The sequence below is a fragment of the Rattus norvegicus genome, chromosome 1 (assembly GCF_036323735.1).
Source record: "Rattus norvegicus strain BN/NHsdMcwi chromosome 1, GRCr8, whole genome shotgun sequence".
NCBI lineage: Eukaryota > Metazoa > Chordata > Mammalia > Rodentia > Muridae > Rattus > Rattus norvegicus.
In genome coordinates, this window is record NC_086019.1 from 104990820 (window position 1) to 105013906 (window position 23087).

Sequence of the window (23087 nt, forward strand, 5' to 3'; positions counted from 1 at the left end):
ATCCACCGTTGTCCTGGTATCCCACAAGTCATCTTCCTAGCATGCCGAGTAATTTCTGAGTAGATGCTGAATACTGATGGCCTAAATCCTGGTTTTGTCTTCCTAGCCTTGCCTGTCTCCTAGTGGCCGCAGGTGGGCCCCTCCCCCACAATGGTGTGGTTGCTTACATCTCACCACTCTTCAGCCTGATGTGCTTCTAGGTGCTCTCAGGACCACACCAAGCAGCTGGGGGGGTGGGGAGGGAACACAGGCCTCAACACTTATGTGACTTCCTCCAGGATGTGGATGTAGTGGCTACTTCCCACTATTAAGAATGGTAAGCGGGCTGGAGAGATAATTTGACAGTTAAAGAGCACTGACTGTTCTTCCAGAGGTCCTGAGGTCAAGTCCCAGCAACCACATGGTGGCTCACAACCATCTGTAATGAGATCTGATGCCCTCTTCTGGTGTATCTGAAGAATGACAGTGTATTCACATATATAAATTTAAAAAAAAACACCCATCTTGAAGGCAAACAGCATGATGGTTCTAGTTGGGAGGGGAAGGAACACAGTATGGATTAACATTCCTTCCCCAAAGGCGGGATGGGAGGTCACTTAATCTTTAACTGAGAGAGCCACCACCTACCTGCACAAAATCAAGGCCAGCCTGTCTAGTGAGATCCAGGACAGCCAGGGCTACAGAGAAACTGTCACTAAAAAACAACCAACCAAATAAACAAACGACCAAATAAAAACAGTTCCTCAAACCCCTAAGGAAATAAATCCCAATGAATCTTTTTACTAAGCAGGACATGGCCAATTAGCCTGTTTCCAGTCTGTATTCAACAGACATTTTAAAATTATCCCCCCAGAAAAGACCATATACTTGGCATACATTTGACAACTTAAGGCCAGCTCCATCCTCATCCATAATTTCCGAGGGTTAAGTCCATAGTTCTTTGGCCCCATGCACTTAGCAGGAGCCTGTGTGTGGCATTGGCTCTCATCGTATGAGAGCCCTCCGCCCAAACCTTCCCTCCTAAGCTATTTCCTCCCAGTCCTACCTCTTAAATCCCACAAAATCCATCCAAATGGCCCTAGCAGTTGGAGACAGATGTTGAATGTGACATGTGAAGGCAATATTAAACTAATCAACTCCTGAGTAAAGGTGGCTCTGTCTCCATTAGTCTCCAATGGCTTTCTCAAGTTTTCATTGCTCCAAGCTTTCTGCAGTAAGATGCTCTTAGCAAAACCATAAGCCTACCTGAAAATGTGGGAAACACAGCAACGAGTGAAAGTCACTTTCAGGACCAGCTATCCGTGGTAGATGTTCCTCAGCTCTCTGGTGGTATCTATCCTTGGTTAAATGTAAAGACTGGGCCTTAAGCAGCAGATTGAAGTACTATCAGACAGCTCTCAATGGGACTGCCTTCAGCCTTTCTTCAGGGTTATGCCAGGCTAGCCACTGCTTCCTCAGGGCTCGCCACACTCAAAACTCTCCCAGCTGTCTTCCATCCCTCCAGAAATGTCAATGGCTGGCACCCTGCCTCTTTGCCTACTGTTCTCTCAGAAAGATGCAGCCAGGGCTTCCCTATCTCACTTGTAAAGCAGCTATGGTGGCCGGGAGAACAGCCTCTAATTCAGGTTATAACACACGCACTAGGAACAGTATACCAAGTGGAGCTGAACAGTATGAAGTGTAGTAAGACACCAAGTGCCCACTATCAACAGGAAATTAATTTTATTCTTAAATCCAAGGGATCAGAACAAAAAACCTCTGCCCTCAGAGGGCAAGCCAAGGTGGAAAGGCTAGGAAGGCAGACAGCAAGGCAGGAGCATGTCCACAACAGAGGCCTCTTCATTCAGGCGCTGCCTCCATCAGATATCCGTTCTCTGGGGCCATGTACCCATCCCCACCCTCGGCCTCCATGTACATGTCTCGACCATCACTACCTAGCCCTTCCAGCCCATTGTCCTGACCGCTGCCACCCCCACCCCGGGCCTCATCCCTGCCCCGCTCACTGCCCCGCTCCCCACGCTTGTGCTCTCTATCCCGGTCACGGTCTCGGTCCCGACGGCGTTCCCTCTCACTTCGGTGACTTCGACGCCTCTCCCGGTCTCGATCCCGACCCTTCTCCTCAGGGCCATCAGGGCCTTCAGGGCCAAGCTCTCCAGGAGGCCCATCATCAGGAGCTCCATCACCAGCTTCAGAGGGTTCAGCCATGTCGCCTCCACCGCCTCCGCCGCCGCCACCACCACCACCACCACCACCTCCTCCTCCGCCTCGAAGCTCCTCTTTTCGCTCCCGCTCCCTGCGTGCTCGCTCCCGGCTCCGACTACTTCGACGCTTTCGATCTCTGTCTTTGTCCTTGCTTCGCTCTCTGGATCGGCGCCGCTCATCCTTGTCTCGACTCCGAGAGCGCCTCCTCCGGTCCCGAGAGCGGGAGCGTCTCCTTTCTCTCTCCTTGTCTCGCTCTCGGCTTCTTTCTCTGCGCTCCCGCTCGCGGTCCCGGTCCCGGTCTCTGTGTGGAAGCGGGGAGGGGCCCGGCCTATATGAGGTTAGCACTGCATGGAAGGGTACCCCCTTGTGACTGCCCTGTCCCAAGAAACCAGGTGCCCAACCTTACCTCTCATCATATCGGGAAGTGTCATCTCGGCCTGAATGCCTGATATTCACATCTGCCCCACCTCTTCTGGTACCACCAAGGCCACCTCCTGTGGGCCAAGTAAAGGAACATGGCAGCGTTAGTGGACACAGTTTAAAAGGGAGTATCTTTTTTTGGTTCTTTTTTTCGGAGCTGGGGACCGAACCCAGGGCCTTGCGCTTCCTAGGCAAGTGCTCTACCACTGAGCTAAATCCCCAACCCCAAAAGGGAGTATCTTAAAGGGGCCTACACAGCTGACAAAAAACAAGCGCCTCTACTCACTGCCACAGGGTATATATAATCTCATGCCAATCATCTCCATGTCCGCTGGTTGTAGGACAGCCATGTTATCCAGCAAGGTTTTGCACAAAACGCTAGAGCTGGGGACACCTGAACAAGAACCTTCTTGCCTCCCAAGCTTGTCAACCTAGTCCACTACCAATTTGTACTTTGAGCACAAAGTCCAAAGTATGAACTTATAGAAAAGCTGAAAGTAACTAGGTTTGGTATTGCACCCCTTTAACCCATACTTCAGAGGCAGAGGGAGCCTGGCCGACAGTGAGCTTCAGGCCAGCCAAACAAAAACAAAAAACAACAAATACCAGAAAAGCTGGAAGACCTGTCATACCTAGGTTCCCAGGGAATCCTAAATTTCCAGCCTTCTCAGCTGCCTCTTGCTCGCATCAGTCAGCCATGTAACATTTACCTTGCTTTCCTTGTCTCTGTACCTTCTACTTCCCTGTCAGTCTCGAGATCCCTGCCCTGCTCATCACACTACACCATGCTGCACTGAACTGTTAGAGGCCATCAGCAACTCCACAACTGTTCAAGGAAAGCACTCCCACACCTCCCCAGATTCTGACAAGCCACAAAAAGACTTTAAACTTGCACAGATTTAACACCTGGTCTAGAAGGTGTTGGGTACACAACACTAGCACTAGGGAGCAGGTGGCAGTCTCATCTTCAGATGGGGTGGACTAATGAGCCACTGGGCCCCAGTAACTTGGCAAGGAAGGAGTGAGGTGGACCTGTGTTTCACATAGGAGCACAGGCAAAGAGAAGTCAGCCACATGCTAGGCTGTTAAAGTAGGTATAGATTACAGGTTAGACTACTGCAAAGCAGGACACAGACTTTAGCTGCTGGATCACAGCCTAACAATAGGTTAGGCCATTAATTATCAATAAAAAAAGTCTATAGCGAGAATTCTGTAATTTGGGTTACTTTAAAAAACACCGAGGCTTGGTTGGAGATGGCTCAGTGGTTAAGAGCACTGACTGCTTTTCCAGAGGTCCTGAGTTCAAATCCCAGCAACCACATGGTGGCTCACAACCATCTGTAATGGGATCTGATACCCTCTTCTGGTGTGTCTGAAGACAGCTACAATGCACTCACATATATAAAATAAAGAGATCTTTAAACACACACACACACACACACACACACACACACACACACACACACACACACACACACACAGAGAAATATTCTAAGAACATATTTTCATTTTTAATCCCAGATGCAAGGATGTAGGGCTGCTTTGAAGCAGCGGATTTGCTTCATGCTTTGTAAGAGGCATGGTTTTGCCAGCTGCAGATAAGCTTCTGTGATTGTATGACATTTGGAATTCTGGGAACTTTTCAGAGGGTATTTGAATTCTTGAGGTCAGGTTAGGGTAGGTTGTTGGATTGTTAGGCACAAAAAGAAAAGAGAAGAAGAAATGATATATCCTAATGGTGAAGATCAAACTTGCCCCAAGGAACTCAATGCCCCTAATCAGCAAGCAGGTAAGTGTCCTTTTCAACCCCTGATTTTATTCAGGGATCTCTTTTTACTCCTCTGTATCCCCCCCCCCCCAACTTATGTAGTTTTAGGGAGTTGAAAGGGTGGAAGGATAAGGGTTGAAAAAAGAGCAGGGGCTGGGGATTTAGCTCAGTGGTAGAGCGCTTGCTTAGGAAGTGCAAGGCCCTGGGTTCGGTCCCCAGCTCCGAGAAAAAAAAGAAAGAAAGAAAAAAGAACCCACAAAGTAGCCAAACATAGCTACAATGTCTACAGCATCTTTCAAAATAAAACACTTTCTGCACAGGAGGTAAACTCCTTCCCTCCACCACTCTTCATATCTGACTGTCACAAGTCCAAAAGCAACAGGGCTAGTCAAACCATAGCCTGAAACCTCAGAAACTGAGTTAAAACAAACAGCTTGTTCACTAAAGGCTAAGGCAGGAGAAATCACCATGAGCTTGAGGCTACCCTGGGCTTCACAGTTGAGACCATGTCTCAGAACCTCATACAAATAATAACAAATACCACTATGCACTACATGTGGGAAAATTCTGCACAAAGTTTCACATAGGCTAAAATGTCTCTCCATCTGAGTGAAGAAGGCTCATAGTTTATTATTTATATTAGTATCAACAAATCCATACACCAGAACAACTGACTTGTTTCTGAGACTTCATTCAGCACAGCACAAAGTCTCAAGAATTCACCCTTTTTAAAAGAGAACTGTGGGCCCCTGTGGTTGGGGTGGGAGGTTAGCACTGGCGCACAGGTGCAAGCAAAGCCAGGTGATGCTGCCTGAGACAGAGTGAAGCACCAGGACAAAGACCTAACCCAGCTCGGGCCTAATCTGAGGCATCAGCAAAGAGACTGACATCTGTCTACAGAGTGAGCAGCAAACTCTCAAAGTCCAGCCTCAAGGTCTTAATGAGGATCTACTGACATCACAACCCTTGGGACTGAGACAAGAGCCTCAGTGGTTAAAGCTCTTCCAGAAGTCCTGAGCAACAGTGTCCACACAGACATAAAATAAATAAATTAAAAAATTAAAAAGACCCTCAGATGCATTTCAAGACTTGCCACAACAACCCCCATGGAGATAGCCCATAACCACCACAAAGAAAGTGAGGGGACAGATGCAAGATCAGAGCACAGGCTGCTGCTGCTCTCTTGCTTCAGGTATGAAGCCAGGAGCTGGGCTGGTGACTCAGCTAGAGAGTGAAGAAGCGAAGCCATTCAGTGAGAGCAAGAGCAAAGCTAGAGCCAGTGATTCTCTCCAACCCACCCCATGATACCAAGTACACTGGGCATAAGGTGGCTGAGGTCAGTGTGGAAGTTTCCAACACTGCACAAAAGCTGCTGCTGGTCAATCACTCATGCAGGGAAGACCAGGGCATGCTTGGGTGCTCATGTGTAGGTGTCTGTGTGCACCAGCGTCCAAAGCCATGAAGATGATAAGAAGACAAGCTGGAAATGGAGGAACAGGCAGATGGGTTGGGGAGACTGAAGAATAATAATCTATATTCACAGGCCCAGGTGCCCCGAGGGCAAATGCACTCACCTAGCCGCCGGGGCCTCCAGCCCTTCACAGTCCGGCCCCTCTCCACATCCACGAGGACCCTCCTGCCATCTATCTTCTTGCCATCTGCGTGCTTGTAAGCGGCTGCAACAGATGTGGGGGAGGGGGAATCCCCAGAAGGTCCTCTAGTCAGACAAGGCTCCATACAACAGCATCCCTGCCCCTCAAACCACATCTGCACACACACACTCACACTCCCACCAGTCAGCCAGGCAACCAACAGCCAGACAGCCCTCTCCCCACCCTGAAGGGCCTGCTCCATCCAGTGCCTGATTCCTTTCGGGCACCCCCAAGTGCTATTGGGGGGCAAACCATTCACCCTGGCCTCCCCCAGCTTTCACATGATGGAGCAGCCCCCTCCTGCCAGGGTGGCCAAAGTTGCTGCAAAGAAACTGGAGGTTAGCTGAATGCTGGCCTCTGCTGTGGGGAGGGCTCCTCCACACCCAGGCATGCACCCTAGACACCATGCTGGGCAGGAGGCTGGCTAGGCCCCTCCACACCCAGGCATGCACCCTAGACACCATGCTTAGGCAGGAGGCCCACTGGGCCCCTCCACATCCAGACCACACCAGGTTTTTTTTTGTTTTTCATTTTTGGTTTTTCTGTGTGTTTTTATAGGGGAGGTCAGTGTGAGGAAACAGACATCAGAACAGAAATGAACAGGAGTGGAAAGACCTTTAGGAATTGGCAGGGATACAGGTGGGTGCTGAGCTCCCCAGGGGCCTCCAAGGACCCTGGCTGGACCCAGAGGGACATGTGCCGTGCTACTCAAAATCCCTGCCTTACCTGAGCCGACTGACCCTGCCACCACCTACCCTGGCCAGCTCTGTCCTCCAAGTCGAGGTCAATGGCCAGCAGGGCCTGCAGCCCAGCCTGAACCCTCAGGGAAGTTGAGGAACATAAGACATAGTGGGATGGCCCAGAGTCCAGGCCTGTGATCAGGCAGGGCTGTTAAGAAGGCCAAAAAGTCCCTGTCCAGGTCCCAGTCCTGGCCTAAGGGGCTGTGCTCACCAACCACAATACCCTGCCCCACCCCTGCCCACTCCCCCCCAATAACAACCAGAGGAAGAGAAAAAGGTGCCATTTACCGATGCCGGCCTTGCGGGTGTCCAAACCGAGCGGGATGGGGGGGGCCGGCAACTCCTGGGGGCCTGGCGAGGAGGCGGGCTTCCCGGGGGTGGGGTAGGGGTTGGGACACGGGACTGCTTACCTGGAGACCCCAAGCTTACCTGAGTACTCATACAGACCCCACACCCACCACCATTAGGGCAACTAAAGCTACAGGGAACCCTGAGAGGGAAAGACTACATTTCCCACATCATCTAGAAACACATGGATGAAGGAAAAAAGGGAGCCTCAGAATCTGAGGGATGATTTGCACCTGGGCTGGGAGACCTGGGTCTATCTATCCTGCCCAACCTAAACAGTGGGCCTCAAGGCCTCAAAAACACCTACTGCTCACCACTGCCTCAATCACCTTCACTAGGTACAGGCCCAGCACTCAATACTAGGGTCAGGTTCTCCATCTCGATTCCATGTGCCCTCCCACTAGTGGCAACAGCTCTGAGGCTAGCACACAGGGGACACACCTGGGATCCAAGAAAATGCTTCCCATGCTCCAGGAGGGGCCAATCGGCCCCTAACCCCAGAACAGAGTGAGAGGGGAGGGAACTTAAAAGACTTCAGTCAAATACAGGAACCCTGCTTAGGTTCCCCATCCCAAACCCCAGATGTCCAACCCAGAAAACAGCAAGAAGACCGTGTAATTGTGTCAGTCTAGGCTTCTCTCTCTTTCCCTCTCTTCCGCCTCTGTACAGATTTAGTAAAAAACTACCACACCTTCAATTGTTTTAAGGCCTGCTCCACCCCTCCCATACCCTGAACCCCAATCCATGCACTTTGGGGAGCTCAGGCACTGGACATCACAGCTGCCTTCTCAGGAGGCTCCCACCACACCAAGGAAGACAGGAGGGACACAATACCCCAAACTAGAAATCAGACTTTCCTAGACCACTATGGTGACAACTCCACAGAAGTCACAGGGCAGGGAGGGTTGGGCTGAAGGGCTCCACATAGAGCCCTGGTCCCAGGACACCCCAGCTTTAGGATTACCAATATGACCCAGATGTCAGAGGCTGGGTGGAGCCCGACTATGGAGGCAAATGCCTCTCCCATCGAGGTCCACCCTTCCCCTTGGGATCAGTGAGATTACCAGAGAGAATGTGGATGGGGGCAAGAGGGGTGGAGGGCACCCAAATGAGGAAAGGGCTGTGGGTAAAGGGAGACTGAAAGGTGACTAGGGTGGGAGGGGAAGCCTCGCTGTTCCTAAGCTGCCTGGCTAAGCTGGGCTGGTGTGCGGTGCTGTGATCTTACCCATGATACAAACCCTTATACCAACCATACACTGAGGTGTTGTAAGGGGAGCGTAAGCATCAGCTGCAAGCCAGCTGCGTGGTGGCTGCAGTGACAATAAGAACAGTCAATTAATACGGCGGCCCCTGGACACGCCGCAGCCCTGCCCACCCCCACCCACCCAGCCCTACCCGAATGGACGCCGCATAGCCTCAATGGGGCTTTGTAGCTGTGGGAGTGGGTACTAAACATGCCCACCAGATCACTGCTTGATGAGGACTAGGTGGGGGTTGGAGTGGGGAGGTGGAGGGTCGGGTGGCCCAGCCCAGTTATACTGGGGGGAAAGAGGGCTGGTTCAAAGGCCAGCTCGCTCCAACCTAGTGGCCCCCAACTCTAGTGGGGGCCTAATGGGGAGAAGCTCCCCAAACCCGACCCCTCCCCCACCTCCACTGGCCCCATACCCCACCCAGTGCCCTCCTGGCCCCTGAGGTTCAACGTGTGACACTTACCTCCCTGGGCTCACACACACGTTGTGGGGGGTTTGGTTTTTGATTTTTAAAAAACACGTATATAAATATATAAAAAAAAGATATATCAGAAACAGAGGGAGAAGAGACAATGCTAAAGTCAGGTATGGCAGGGGAGGGAACAGACGACGGGGGGAGAGGCTGGGCAGCAGAGGTAGAGGGTCAGAAGGAAGGGCAGAGGCACAGTACTCACAGTGCATGTCTCGTTCATGCTCATACTCGATGAAGGCATAACCACGGGGTTTCCCAGAGCGTTTACTGTAGACCATGTGGATCTGCAGGGTAGGCAGAAGGCATCAGCCACACAAGTTACAGGGCTGCCCCACCCACCCCATAACACAGGCCTTGGGCTGGGGACACACTAGTAACAGATTTATCCTTCAAACATCCCAAGGGACTCTCACTCTAGTAAAAGCCAGAGTCCAGTGGAAACAAGCAACACATAGGAGGCATGGCATCCTGCAAAGCAGGATGGAGCAGGCTGTGGCTACAGATCTATGGAAACTGAGCATTCTGATGGTGGATATCAAGTGAGGCCACAAGGCAGACAGGCATTGAGTCAAATGCACCCAAAGCAAGCCAGGGATGAAAAATGAACAGTGTGCATAGGATAAAGGGCCACTGTGGATGGTCCATGTTGAACAAGGCAAACAGAAGTCTGCCTGCCATGTGCATGCAGAGCCCAATATATGGGAAGGTAAGGAGAATGGAGGACCCAGAGCATTTAAGACCCTCTGTAAGACAGAACAGGGATGAGGGAGCACAGGGCCAACTAGGCCATGTAAGGTCAGGATGAAGCTTCTAAGCCCTCTCTCCATATATCAGGGACACAGAGGCTTAAGCACAGAGATACAGGATTCATAAAGGAATGCTGGGACCCAGGAGGTAGGGCAATAGAGTAAGATTTCTGGGAGATAACACCATTTAATTGGGCTACCGAGGAAGGACTGGCCTTTTTTGCACTTTACTACCTGCCCAAACCTGGATGGATATGGTCTTAAGCTTGCTCAGGAACCCTAGGACTTTTAACTCTACAACCTGAAATCTTCAAAAGCCAACTGAGATTCCAAGCTGACATGACAGAACCAGGTTCCACTGGGCTTTGGAGAGTGGGAAGGCACCATTTCCTGTCACCCAGGAACCAGGGAAAGGCCAGACAGCCCATCCAATGCCTTGCCCTGGGCTAAGCAGCTTGTGTCCGTCATGAGCGCCAGGTCTTACTTTGTCTCCCAGCAGAGGAAAACAAGACACAGAGCAGTTAAGTTTTACTTCAAGGCTTTGCACAGCATCTATGTTTTTTCTATTTTTTGTATAGACCTCAGTCTGTAGCCCAGGCTAGTCATTTTTTTTTAATTCATTATATATAAGTACACTGTTGCTGTCTTCAGACACACAAGAGGGCATCAGATCTTATTACAGATGGTTGTAAGCCACCATGTGGTTGCTGGGATTTGAACTCTGGACCTCTGGAAGAGCAGTCAGTGCTCTTTACTACTGAGCCATCTCTCCAGCCCCCACCAAGGGCAGTCTTAACATTATAAAAGTTTTACTGACTTAAGTCTTTCTAGGGCTAGAATTACAGGTATAAGTCACCATATTTAAATTTAGCATGTTTTCTTTCATCTTCTGTCCAGTATTTTCTATTTAAATGATTTCTTGAGGTTATAGTTACTTTATTTCCTCCCACCAAACCCTCCCATTCAAATTTTTATTATTATTTATTTATGAGTACACTGTTGCTGTCTTCAATACACAAGGAGAGGATTCCATTACAGATGGTTGTGAGCCACCATGTGGTTGCTGGGATTTGAACTCAGGATCTCTGGAAGAGCAGTCAGTGCCCTTAACCACTGAGCCATCTCTCCAGCCCCCTCCCATTCAAACTAAATGCTTCTTTTTAACTTTTTTCAAAAGATTTATTTTATTTTTTTTTTAAAGATTTATTTATTTATTATATATAAGTACACTGTAGCTGTCTTCAGACACACCAGAAGAGGGCATCAGGTCCCATTACAGATGGTTGTGAGCCACCATGTGGTTGCTGGGAATTGAACTCATGACCTCTGGAAGAGCAGTCGGGTGCTCTTAACCTCTGAGCCATCTCTCCAGCCCCAAAAGATTTATTTTATTTGTATGAGTATACTGTAGCTGTCCTCAGACACACCAGAAGAGGGCATCAGGTCCCATTACAGATGGTTGTGAGCCACCATGCGGTTGCTGGGAATTGAACTCAGGACCTCAGAAAGAACAGTCAGTGCTCTTAACAGCTGAGCCATCTCTCCAACCCCCTTTTTAAAAATTTTAATTGTTGTTACACATAGGTGTTTGTCTATCTCTAAATACAATCTGCTCAGTCCATGCATACCTGCGTGTGTGTTTTCAGGACTGACCTTTTGGTACTGGATAACCAATTAGTGTGGTTCCCTTCTAGTTCCCTTCTGACTGTTTCTCCTGTGCTTGCTTGCTCTGCTGGAGAAAGGTTTTTACTAACCTTGGCTATCCTGAACTAGGTATGTAGACCAGGCTGGCCTAGAACTCAAAAGAGATGCACCTGCCTCTACCCTCCTGATTGCTGGGATTAAAGGAATGTAGCCTAGCAGTATGTTTCTAACAAAGGGGCAGAAGCAGACACTTCACACTCAGGGCCACATGAAACATCCTGTCATGGGTACCCCTCTCTCTCTCTCTCTCTCTCTCTCTCTCTCTCTCTCTCTCTCTTTCCCGGAGCTGAGGACCGAACCCAGGGCCTTTTGCTTGCTAGGCAAGCGCTCTACCACTGAGCTAAATCCCCAACCTCTCTTATCTACAGCAATAACTTCTGCAGATTATACGACAATTAGTAATCCCTTAACTACACAGTAAGTTCAAGGGCAGTTTGGATAACTTAGCAACACATTTCAAAGTAAAACTGGGAAAGGCTAGATAAATAGTTACTGAGGCTAAGAGCACTTGTGGCTCTTGCTGAAATCCAAGCTCCATTCCTACCTTCCACAGGACAGCTAACAACAGTATGTATGTATAACTCTGGTTCCAGACTGAGGTCACTGTGCGCACTTGTTATACACACATGCAAGAAAACCTTAACAACAACAACAACAACAACAACAACAACAACAACAACAACAAAAACAAAAAAAAACAAAAAAAAAAGAAGAGAGGCCTATTTGGAATAGTTAGTCCCTGTCTTAACAAACAAATAAAAAAAGTCTGTGAAGGGGTTGAGGATTTAGCTCAGTGGTAGAGCCCTTGCCTAGGAAGCGCAAGGCCCTGGGTTCGGTCCCCAGCTCCGAAAAAAAGAACCAAAAAAAAAAGAAAAAAAAGTCTGTGATCTGTAGCTTAGTTGGTAGTAATAACCTAAAAATGCATGAAGCCCTGTATTCAACCCCTAAAACATCAAAATTGAAGGTCATGAAGGTCATCTTCTCTATATAATGAACTCAAGGCCAGCCTAGACTCTGTGGGACAATCTTAAGAGCCAGGGAGAGGGCTGAGTTTGATCTCCAGGATTCATACCAAGGAAGAAAACCCATCTGAAGTGGCTCCACACATGCCAATCCTCTCCTCCTTCCCACTGCAATAAGGCAGTGCAGAGAACCCAAGATGTCCCCTCACATCTACATGGCAGCTCAGTCATAGGAATTCTAGATCCAATGCCTTCTGGCCTTCACGGGCACTGCACTCATGTGAATACGAATACATACAGGCAGTCAGGAATACGAAGAAATGGGTCAGTGGTTAAGAGCACTTGATGGTCTTGCAGCGGACACGGCTTGCTTCCCACCACTCACATGGTGGCTTATGACCCTGTGTAACCCGTTCCAGAAAACTTAGCAACCTATTCTGGACTTCTTGTGCACCAGTCACCAGTGTAGTAATACACTCAGATACAAGCAGGCAAAGGACACCCATATACGTAAAACAAAGAATTCTTAAGTCTATAACGCAGCAATTATACAGGGACTAGGGATATAGTTTCAGGTACAATGCTTGCTTAGCATATACACCTCTGCCCTGGGCTTAAGCCCTAGTCCTGGGGGCAGAAGAGAACAAATAACTAATTTAAGAGGTCTTGGGCAATAATTTGCATTAAGTTTTAGGCAAGTACAAACTGTAAAATTCCAACCAACTTACCACCCAAACACAGCCTAACCCCATAATGGGCTGACTTAACCTTAATCGACTGACTGCACATACACCAACTTACAGCAGGCTGAACACTGCAGAGCTGGTCTTCAAATCCACAAGGCCTCACCATTTCCAATGTTACTTGACATTAAAGCTATACTAAAGGAAATAAACCCAGGCCCAGAATGATGTTCCTAGGCAGGGAACCCAGCCGCCTTCTTCTCTTCAGGCCACTGCTCCCTCCTCCAAGTACCCCCACCTCAACCCTCTACCTGGACACACTTACTCTTTTGATGGGTCCGTACACCTCAAACTCTCTTCGCAGCTTAGATTCTGTTGTGTCATAGTTCTACAAGACATAAAGCTAAGTTAAGTGGAAGAAGCACATTGTTCCAAAGCCCTTGAACCACTCAGAACTAGACCCAAATTCTCAGTAGCCTAGGATACCCAGGACAGGAACTGGGTACTTACCACTCTAGCCACGAACAGAGTCTTGAAGGCATCGCCCTGAGCATTGGGATCATTGTGAGGGTCCCCTGTACAAAGAGAAGATCATTTTGAAGTAGACAGTGCCCACAGTTTTGGATAGAGGAGCAATGGATGGGAAGAGGCCGAGTACATGAAGATGGAACCTAGGCACCCCCGACCCCGAGAGAAAAGCTGAGTGTGATTTAGTAAGCTCGAGTACACCCCGTTTCAGGACTGGTTTCACTAAAGTTCAATGGTCTTTTTCTAGAGTGATTGACAGATGATGATAACAGTCTCCTGGGATAGCAAAAACATCAAACAGGATGTGGAAGACCTAAAAGTCACTTCACAACTATATACTTTGGCTAGCCATTCCCAGTGCAAGGTGAACTGAGCATTACCCAAGGCTGTGGGATCTCACTGGAGGAATGGCTTGAGCTAGCTTGTGACAGACTGCAACCACAGCAAAGGAGCAAACCTGGTACCAAACAGTCTCAGACCTCAGACTACAGAACCAGAGTCCAGGATAGGTGGGGTCAGTCTGGGCTACGAAATGAGACCCTGTCTCAAAAAGGAAGATAGTTAAGGATAGGTTTTCTCCTCCATTCCCTAGCCCTGAGGCAGGGACCCTGGGCTAGTGCTAAAAGCAAATGACCAGGAACTTCCAAGACACTGTTCCATTTGGACAAGAATTAAGTCTCCAGAAAAAAACCAAGAATCTATTAACCAATCTTTATGGGGTGTGGGGTGCTAGAAGCTGCACCCCTGTGCTGAACATTCTGTGCCCATCTTATCAGCCACCCTGGCTCTCTCATTCTTACAATCCTTAGAATGTAGCTAGAACTGCTAAATAAAGAGGTCATAGAAGAGATAAAAACACAGTTTGGGGAAAAGGTGAATGCTAAGAATTTGAGGCCAGTCTGAGCTACAGAAAGCAATGCTCTTTAAAAAAAAAAATCAAAATAAAGGGGGTTGGGGGTTGGAGAGATGGCTCAGCAGCTAGCTGTCATTCCAAAGATCTTCCTGAGTTCAATTTCCAGCAACCACATGGTGGGTCACAACCATCTGTAATGGGATCTTCTAGTGTATATAAATAAATCTTAAAAAACTTAAAGATCTTCGTCCTTCTCAGGATCATAGCAATTTGGAAGAACACAAGGCATGTCTAGGGCCTTTAAGCAGGAAAGCAGGGCTATTTCTTCTGCCTGCCTATGCTTAAGCAGTCCAGACAAATGGTCTTTGTTACAAATTGTGTTTCTCATATTGACAGATCACAGGCATTAATATTTTGCAAGCTTCTTCAGTTATCAGTTGTGACTTTCCCACCAACAGGCAAACTAGATCCAAAGAATCAGCCATGGTGGTAGTCCTTTTGATCATTAAGGGCATGGTCATGGGCTGGAGAGATGGCTCGGCGGTTAAGAGCACGCGACTACTCTTCCAGAGGTCCTGAGTTCAATTCCCAGCAACCACATGGTGGCTCACAACCATCTGTAAAGAGATCCGATGCACTCTTCTGGTGTGTCTGAGGACAGCTACAGTGTACTTATATATAATAAATGAATAAAAAAAAAAAGGGCATGGTCATAACAAAAGAGGGCTCTTCAAAACTTAAGGCTTTCAACTGCACCTCCACTCAAGAGATGCCCCTCAACATTGCTGACCTCATCCCACTACCTGTCCCTAGGCAGGGTTAATCCTAGGGTGCTGAAAATTGGGAGGAGTAAAGAAAAAAGGAGTCAGGTTGGTGAGATGGCTCAGTGGTTAAGAGCACTGACTGCTCTTCCAGAGGTCCTGAGTTCAATTCCCAGCAACCACATGGTGGCTTACAACCACCTGTAATGAGACCTGATGCCCTCTTCTGGTGAGTCTGAAGACAGCTACAGTGCACTCATACATAAAGCAAATCTTTAAAAAAGTTTTATTTTTAAAAAAGAAAAGGAATCAGTGATGATTCTTGTCCCCTTTTCCTTTCTCTTTGACAGCCAGTGCCTAAATGTGCATATGTGTCAAGGTTGAACTTCTTAGGACTCCCTTGTCAGGACCCTAACACAGAACTAGACTACAGGAAGCCTTACAGCTAGAAAACTTCACTAGGCTTTCCATTAGTTGCTGTGAAACCTGAAACGCCCCCTCTTTATAAGATACTCTACAACTCCACAACATACTACTTGTTTTTCATCTTGCAATGGGAATAATCATTCCTCCTGCACGTACAAGTCACCATGAGTTCATAACATGAAGGACATCAAGTGCTCAGCAAAGGGACAGAGTCTCCTTTAATAGAAGCTTCTATAGTTACTGGGCATAGATAGATACCCTACCGTACCTGATCCATCCTCTGCTCTATTTTAGACAGTACAATGAACCTGCTTCAATTACCACCACAGGGCCTAACTTAATTGATCTCTACATTCCCCAACCCAACTTTGGAATTTCAGTCACATCTCAGAGCACACTATGTTGATCATCAATGCAATTGAAATAAATACATTTCAATAAACTGAAACCACAGTATCATTGTTAATGACTAATTTCTAACTTCATTTTCAATCCCTCGACTGGGGCTATATCAGAATGAAACCTGTATACACCACATTTAAACCCCAATCCAGTCAAGCTCAATGTCTTGCTTAGTTGATCTCCCCCCCCTTTTTTGGTTTTTACTCTGGAAACCAACCTCAGATGATGAGTCTTTTGACCTCTTATTCCATGGTCCCCCTATTCCCTGCCCCCAACTTCTCCTTGTCGGTTTTTTTTTTTTTTTTTTTTTTTTAGATTTCTGGTCATGGGTCTATTCTACATAATCTCCCACATTCTTCAACTGATGCAAGGCAAACATGGATTACAGGAAGAGATTGGCATTATGCTGAGGGCAGGAGGAAGAATTGAGTACTTATCTTTGGAAAGCTCCTTTAAGAGAATTTGGGCTGGGGAGACAAGTGAACAAGACACACTAATAAAGCACTGTCTAAGCCAAGAGGACCCTGGACATGGAATGTCTCACTTTGTGACATTTAGCAAGTAACAAAGGCAGATCTTTATGACAAGCTAGGGAAGTTATAAATGGTGTTGGGATGGCTCATCTTAGTTGACAACTTTCATGACTCTGGAGTCAACTAAAACCCAGGCAGCTGGGCACGCCTTTGAGGGCTTCTGGATTCAGTCATCTGAGGTAAGAAAAGCCAACTGAGATCTGGGTCATACCTTTTGTTGGCAGCCTACATAAAACCATGAATGAAGAAAGTTTTCTGCCTGCCTGCCCTGACTCCCTGCCAGGGTCATCCCTCCTGCTGCTAAAGCATTCTCTCACTGGTATCAGAGCTACTTCTTCAGGATTCCAACACAGACTTTCCAGTGAACAAACTCTTAGCCTTTCTGTTGAAAAAAGTCATTGTTTGACTAGCCAGACCACAGCCTGTAAGACACAGACACACACATTTCTATCAGTGCTGTTCCTTTAGAGAACCGTAACATGGGTGCTAAAGGCAAACTGAGTAGCAACATCTGGAAACAACTTATATAGCTAAAAATCCATTTATTAGGGAAGGCAAAAATCCATAGGAATTAGGAGGTGCTTCTGTGGCTTGAACATGAAGTATGAGGTGTCTGAGAAAATACATAGAACCAGGTACACAAGAGCTAGAGCTCTGTGCACTAACTTACTCATCATGTGTACTAACTACCTACAAGTTCTAAAATATAGTTTAGAAAAGAATGATTCAACAAGGCTGCAGACAACAGATGGAGATAAACCTCATCCTGTGGTGAGTCTTTACCTACTGAATACCAAGATCACTTTTGTGAGTCTGATTACCAAGTACTACTTAATCCCTCCTTATCTGGGTGTAGTATCTCCAATTCCAAGCTCAGGGAGCTGGAGATATGGTCAGGATCAAATGGCCAGATCACCCCATGCCTTACCTGAAGACACAATGGCATACGCCATGGTTCCTTTAAAAGAAAGCAAATAGGGCTGGAGAGATGGCTCAGTGGTTAGAGCACTGACTGCTCTTCCAGAGGTCATGAGTTCAATTCCCAGCAACCACATGGTGGCTCACAACCATCTGTAATGAGATCTGGTGCCCTCTTCTGGCCTGCAGTCACATATGCAGGCAGAATGCTGTACATAAAATAAATAAATAAATCTTAAAAAAAAAAAAAAGAGAAAGAAAGAAAGCAAATGACTGAGGTCTCCCTACATGTCAAAAGCATAAACCGACTGGAGATGGAGAGATGTCTCAGTAGTTAAGAGCACTGGTTGCTCTTTCCAGAAGGCTGGAGTTTGATCACCAGCAGCCACATAGTAACTCCTAACTATCCAACTACAGTTCCAGGAAATCCTATGCCCTCTTCTAATCTTCCACATGCAGGTAGGCAGAAAATCCATGCTTATAAAAAATAAAATAAAACATACAAGTAATGTAAGAAGAAAAGCCTGTTGGAATTTTCAACCCCAATAAGCCTATATAAAAACACACAATCCAGTTACAATAAATAATTATAAGCTATAAGCCTAGATTGAGCAGACCTAACACCTCACTAATTTATTCCCCAATGAGACTCTTTGCAACTTTCGGCATGTGGTTCTGCTCCATCATGGCTTCTTCCTCTTCTTCAGTCCTCTCTCTTCCCTTCTCCTCTCTACTAAGACCTCCCATCCCACCTTTCCCTTCCACTGTCTTTAGTGGTGACTAATTAAAATGGGGAGAAAGTTCACGAGATCACCTGAGTGATCAACTGCTTGTGGGGGACGGGACACCCCTCTTGAGGAAACTGAATTAACATCAAAATCATCAGGACAACCCACAACAGCCTTATACAAGTGCAGTGCCTGGCAAGTGGTTGCTAGGAAGGTGAGCCAACTCTGCTTCTCAAGCTCCCAGAAGAGACACACATGTGACCTGGGAAGAGGAGCAAAATGAGAATGGAGGGGAACACTGCTAGGAAGGAGAACCTTACACATTTTCAGCTCTGTCTCCACTTCCTGCTGTCGCCGTTCAATTTTTTCCCGTCTCTGCCAGTAGAAAAAAGAAGCAAAGTGAGTGTACCCAGAAGTACCTCGATGTCAGGAACCATTTGGAAAAAAGTAGCTAAAAAAATACAACACAAAACCAAACAAACAAACAAAAAACCCACACAAAAACAAAAAAACAAAACAACAAACACTAAGAGGTAAAAACAACATACCTTTCTCTCCATGCGTTCTTCCCGGGTTTCTGCCCTTGTTGGAGGAGGGGCATCTCGAGGGTCCTAGGAACAAGAAAGGTGACAGAGAATGGTGATGGAAAAATAGCAAGGAGTAGAAGGAAGACTCTCAGTATCTTCCATACACAAACGCCACACGTTCCCTGTATACTGACAGAAGACAAGAGGTGAGGGCCCAGATGAGGTATACCACAGACCAATGCTGACCAGACTGTTGCACACCTTTGGCGAGGTCAACATAGAAACCTCCTGCGTTCAGAAACTTCTGCCTAGTCCAACTAACTATGTCTGCTAGACATAAAAAAAATTAAGTCTTTTTAAAGGTCCTTTTTAAAAAACAAACATAGAAACAATCTTTGGTATTTACCCAAAGCATCAATTGCTGGGCATGGTGGCACACACCTTTATCCCTGCACTGAGAGGCAGTGGCAAACTGATCTCTGAGTTGGGAGTCCAGTCAGGCCTACAGAAAAAGCTCAGGACAAAAGAACATCAATCTAAATGCCTGTAGACATTTGACATTTGTCATGATATAGGTAACATGGTTGTAAGGTACAGTACCAAAGCTACCTAGTTCCTTCCCATAGCCAAGAACCCTGTCACAGAGGGCCAAATGTTAGAAATATGTCTGAAAGGATGGTGGGCAGGGCAGACCTCCAAAGCAAGACGATCTGTAACACCATGGCAAGTCATAAAATCCTCTCCAGGCTCTCATTAAATGCTAATTGGCACATGATCTGCAAAAAGGGTGCCACTGAGCTGTACCCATTAAAGTAAATGTTTATTGGATAATAACATTTCTCAAGTGGCATGTAGACAAATATTACTGAAGAATCACCTTTCTGTTATCTAGTAAATTCTACTTTTCCTACTTAATGTCAGAATGTTCTTCCTGAGACATCTGGCTATATGGCAGTGTTTCTTAGGTCTGCTCTGAAGGTGGGCATGACAAACTTTCTGCATAAGAGAACTGACTCCAAGGAGCTCAAGTGACTCATATGTACTCAGCAAGTACAGAGCCAACCCCTAGCTCCTAGCCTCAAGCACTGCAGGACGCACTGCTCAGCCCCAGCAAACACTATCCTCTTTAAAAACCACTTTATTTTTACATTTGTTTATTTAGATGAGGATGTATATGTATCACTGTGCATGTAGAGATCAGAGGACAACATGCTAAAGCATATCCTCTCCTTCATTGTGGATTCTAGGACCAGAACTCAGATTTCTTGGCAACAATCACTTTTCACTGCTAAGTCATGTCGTGTATGCAACCCTGTCCTCTTAATGACAAACACAGACATTTACTGCCTTATCCCAAATCCTTTAACAGACATTCTGTGACTCAGCTCTCCACTGGTTTCATCTTACTGCTACCTCTTGCTAAAGCTAAAGCTAACCTAATGCATTACATATGATGTTTTCTGGGTTAGTGGTAGAGACCTAGAACTCTGGCTCTTTGAGCAGAGTAAGCGTAAGTTCAAGGCTGGCCTTAGTGACAAAGGGAAATCTACAAGACCAGCCAAGACTCCACGAAAGACTGTAACCACTCCCCCACCCCACCCCCAACTCCCCTCCCGCAGGACAAAACAACAACCCAGACAGGGTGGAGATACACTTGCCAATGTAACCAATCTAGCCAATAAACTTGGGCAAGGGACTACCATATCCATACAAAAGATATTAACTCTGTGAGGAAATGAACCACTCCTGGAAGCAATACCTGCAGCATTTACAAGACTGAGGAAGAGGACTGCTATAAGGTCAAGGCCACACTGAGCTCTACACACACACACACACACACACACACACACACACACACACACACACAGCAAAATCCTGTCTCAAAACTCAACCAAAAGATGATAGTTCTTCAGGTTAAAGCTCTTGCCATCAAGTCTGAAAACCTCAGCTCCTGGACACACAAGGTGGAGAGAATGGGCTCTTGCAAGTTGTCCTCTGATGTTCACCGGTTTGCACATACACACCCACACATATACAAAAGTGTAATAAAAAAATTAAAACGCGGGCTGGAGAGATGGCTCAGCAGTTAAGAGCACTGACTGCTCTTCCAGAGGTCCTGAGTTAAAATCCCAGCAACCACATGGTGGCTCACAATCATCTGTAATGGGATCTGATGCCCTCTTCTGGTGTATCTGAAGACAGTGACAATGTACTCATATACACAAAATTAATAAATCTTTAAAAAAAATTAAAACGCACACAAAAGCACGAAACAATATAAGAAACAGTACAAGTCACACGCACGCACCACACAACTAAAAAGGTTTTGAAGCTGAATGCCTCAAGGTAGCCCGCCCCCACCCAGAAGCCGAACACTCCCAATGTGCTCACCTCAAACTCTCGGATATATGGTGCAATGCCACAGTAAGGTTGGTTATGGTGTTTTTCATGTGGCAGCTTTTCCAGGGGTGGCAGGTATGGGATGGGGTCTCGGGGTGCAAAAAGGGCCAGAAGGTTGGGAGGCAGAAACTGTGTCATCTTCCCAAATCTAAGACCAGAAACGTTATGTTAGCAATCTTTATTTAGAACAGGTTTCTTCTAGGACCCCTCCACTCAAAAAACAAAACAAAACAAAACAAACAAAACAGGCGTGAGATTTCCTGGATGCTGCTATCCCCTGCCTGAAAAAAGGCCTTGGCAGGAGCTAAAAAAAGGAAAGGCTAATAACACAGAAAACAAAGAGGAAAAGGAGTCAGGAGGTGTGGGGCCCAGGGATCCTGAAGCCTCGAGCTCTAGAGGTTGCTCGCTTCATACCTTCAAGATTACGAAGTAGGGGTTTCAAGGTAGGCCATAAGGATAATATCCCGTAAGCCAGGGGGCCTCTGCGTAAAATATCTAGGATGCCAGAGACGAAAGGAATTATGGGTAGAGGTCCAGGATGCGACCAAAAAAAAAAAAAAAGGCGAGGAAAAAAAGCAACACACAAACCGCAAGGGCCTGTGGGTAGGGGACCGCAGGAGATTGGGGGAGGGGGGACTCTGAGGGAAAGAGAGCCTGAGTGCCCAGAGAACTCTGGGTAAAGGATGGGGAACGCAGGGGGTAAAGTCTAAGGCACTGACCCGGGAAGCGGGCCACAGCCCCGGGGAAAGGGTTCGGGGCCCCGCAAGGGTTTGTGGGTAGCGGCCCCACACCCCGTTAAGGCCACTCATTCACCCACTCACTCACCGCGCGGCGCTCTTCTCGGCCTGACGTTAGTCTCAGGCCTCGCGGCCGCCGTTCACAAACAAAAACTCCCGCTCTGGCTTCCACTTCGGCGGTGCCCGCGTCAGGTATCCACTGTGGTCCGCGCAGCGCGCGCAAACCAGGCCTCTCCTCGCAACCCGCGCGGCCTCAGCTCGCGATCAGAACCGGGAGTGAATGCGACTCGAATCCCTCCGCCTTTCTCACTGCGCATGTGTTATAGGAACCGAAAGAAACCCTCACACAAGTCCGGCCACACCGCGGGCACTGCGCACGCGCAAAAGCTATAGGCCGCCTTAAATGCCTAAGCTTCCGCGGCCCAGCGACCTTATTACGCATGCGTTATCGGACCTAAGTCAGTCTCAACCTCGCGCTCTAGCTAACCGCCTATGACCGCGAGACACTTACAGATGTTCCACCCTTTTTCCTTACACTTCCCGGACCTTCGACGCATGCGTCTAGGTAATGCACGTGCACATATCCTTCCGCAGTCTGTCAAAGAGTGCGTACCTGAACAGGGTCTTTGCAGTTATGTTATTTAAGAGAGAACTCTTTCCCAAATTTCTCGTATGTGCTAGCCACTATTTGGTCTGGGGGACGCAGATCATGACAAAATACTCTTCTCCTTCCTGGAGTTCACATTGTTGAGAGAAAAGATCCATCCGTTTGGTATTTTTTTTCCTTTTTAATGTGTTCTGTTTTTTTTTTTCAGACAAGGTTTCACCATATAACCCAAGATGATTTTGCATTTTGTATCAGTGTGTGTTATTTATCTATATATGTTTATATATACATACATACGCGATAATATGTGTATATATATTTTCTTGATGGGTGTTCTTGTGTTTGTTTTTGGTTTTTGTTTTTCGACACAGGGTTTCTCCGTGTAGCCCTGGCTGCCCTGGAACTCACTGTGTAGACTAGGCTGGCCTCAAACTCACCCACCTACCTCTTGCCTCCTCAGTGCTGGGACCAAGGCACAAAACACACAATTCCAGGTTTTTTCTTCTACATCTTCTCCTTCTCCATTTTCTTCTTTCTTTCTTCCCTCCTTCCTTCTTCTGTTTCTTTCTTCATTTGAGGCAATGACGGATCTGGAGCGATGACTCAGCAGTTAAACACAACTGACTGCTCCATCCAGAGGTCCTGAATTCAATTCTCTGCAGTCACCCTGACCTTCAGCTCTTGGCAATCCCCCTGACTCAGCTGTCTATGTGCTGGGTT

The 23087-nt window shown here is 47.3% G+C and overlaps 1 protein-coding gene across 2 annotated transcripts; it reads right to left on the reverse strand.

Annotated features, from left to right (window-relative positions):
- Positions 1-1698: 1698 nt before the first annotated feature.
- Positions 1699-22032, reverse strand: Snrnp70 (small nuclear ribonucleoprotein U1 subunit 70). 2 transcript variants are annotated; one of them, NM_001399641.1, is made up of 10 exons: positions 21849-22032; positions 21015-21171; positions 18645-18707; positions 18417-18471; positions 13458-13522; positions 13273-13335; positions 9055-9136; positions 5965-6066; positions 2609-2696; positions 1699-2530 (listed from the first exon to the last, which is right to left on the reverse strand). In NM_001399641.1, the coding sequence occupies exons 2-10, from the start codon at positions 21159-21161 to the stop codon at positions 1840-1842; spliced, it is 1356 nt and encodes a 451-aa protein (NP_001386570.1). In that variant the 5' UTR covers positions 21162-21171; positions 21849-22032; the 3' UTR covers positions 1699-1839. The 2 variants fall into 2 exon arrangements, with proteins under 2 accessions (NP_001386570.1, XP_006229164.1); XM_006229102.5 differs by lacking the exon at positions 21849-22032 and adding an exon at positions 21438-21759 and having other exon boundaries at positions 1708-2530.
- Between the last annotated feature and the right edge of the window lie 1055 nt (positions 22033-23087).

What these genes read in the sequence shown, in the direction of transcription:
- Snrnp70 (NM_001399641.1), bottom strand. Translation starts at nt 21,161, where the DNA reads ATGACACAGTTTCTGCCTCCCAACCTTCTGGCCCTTTTTGCACCCCGA. An exon ending in GCATGAACGAGACATGCACT is followed by an intron (nt 6,067 to 9,054) that starts GTGAGTACTGTG and finishes CATCTGTTGCAG; the next exon opens with CCGCTTACAAGCACGCAGAT. An exon ending in ACTTCCCGATATGATGAGAG is followed by an intron (nt 2,531 to 2,608) that starts GTAAGGTTGGGC and finishes AACCTCATATAG; the next exon opens with GCCGGGCCCCTCCCCGCTTC.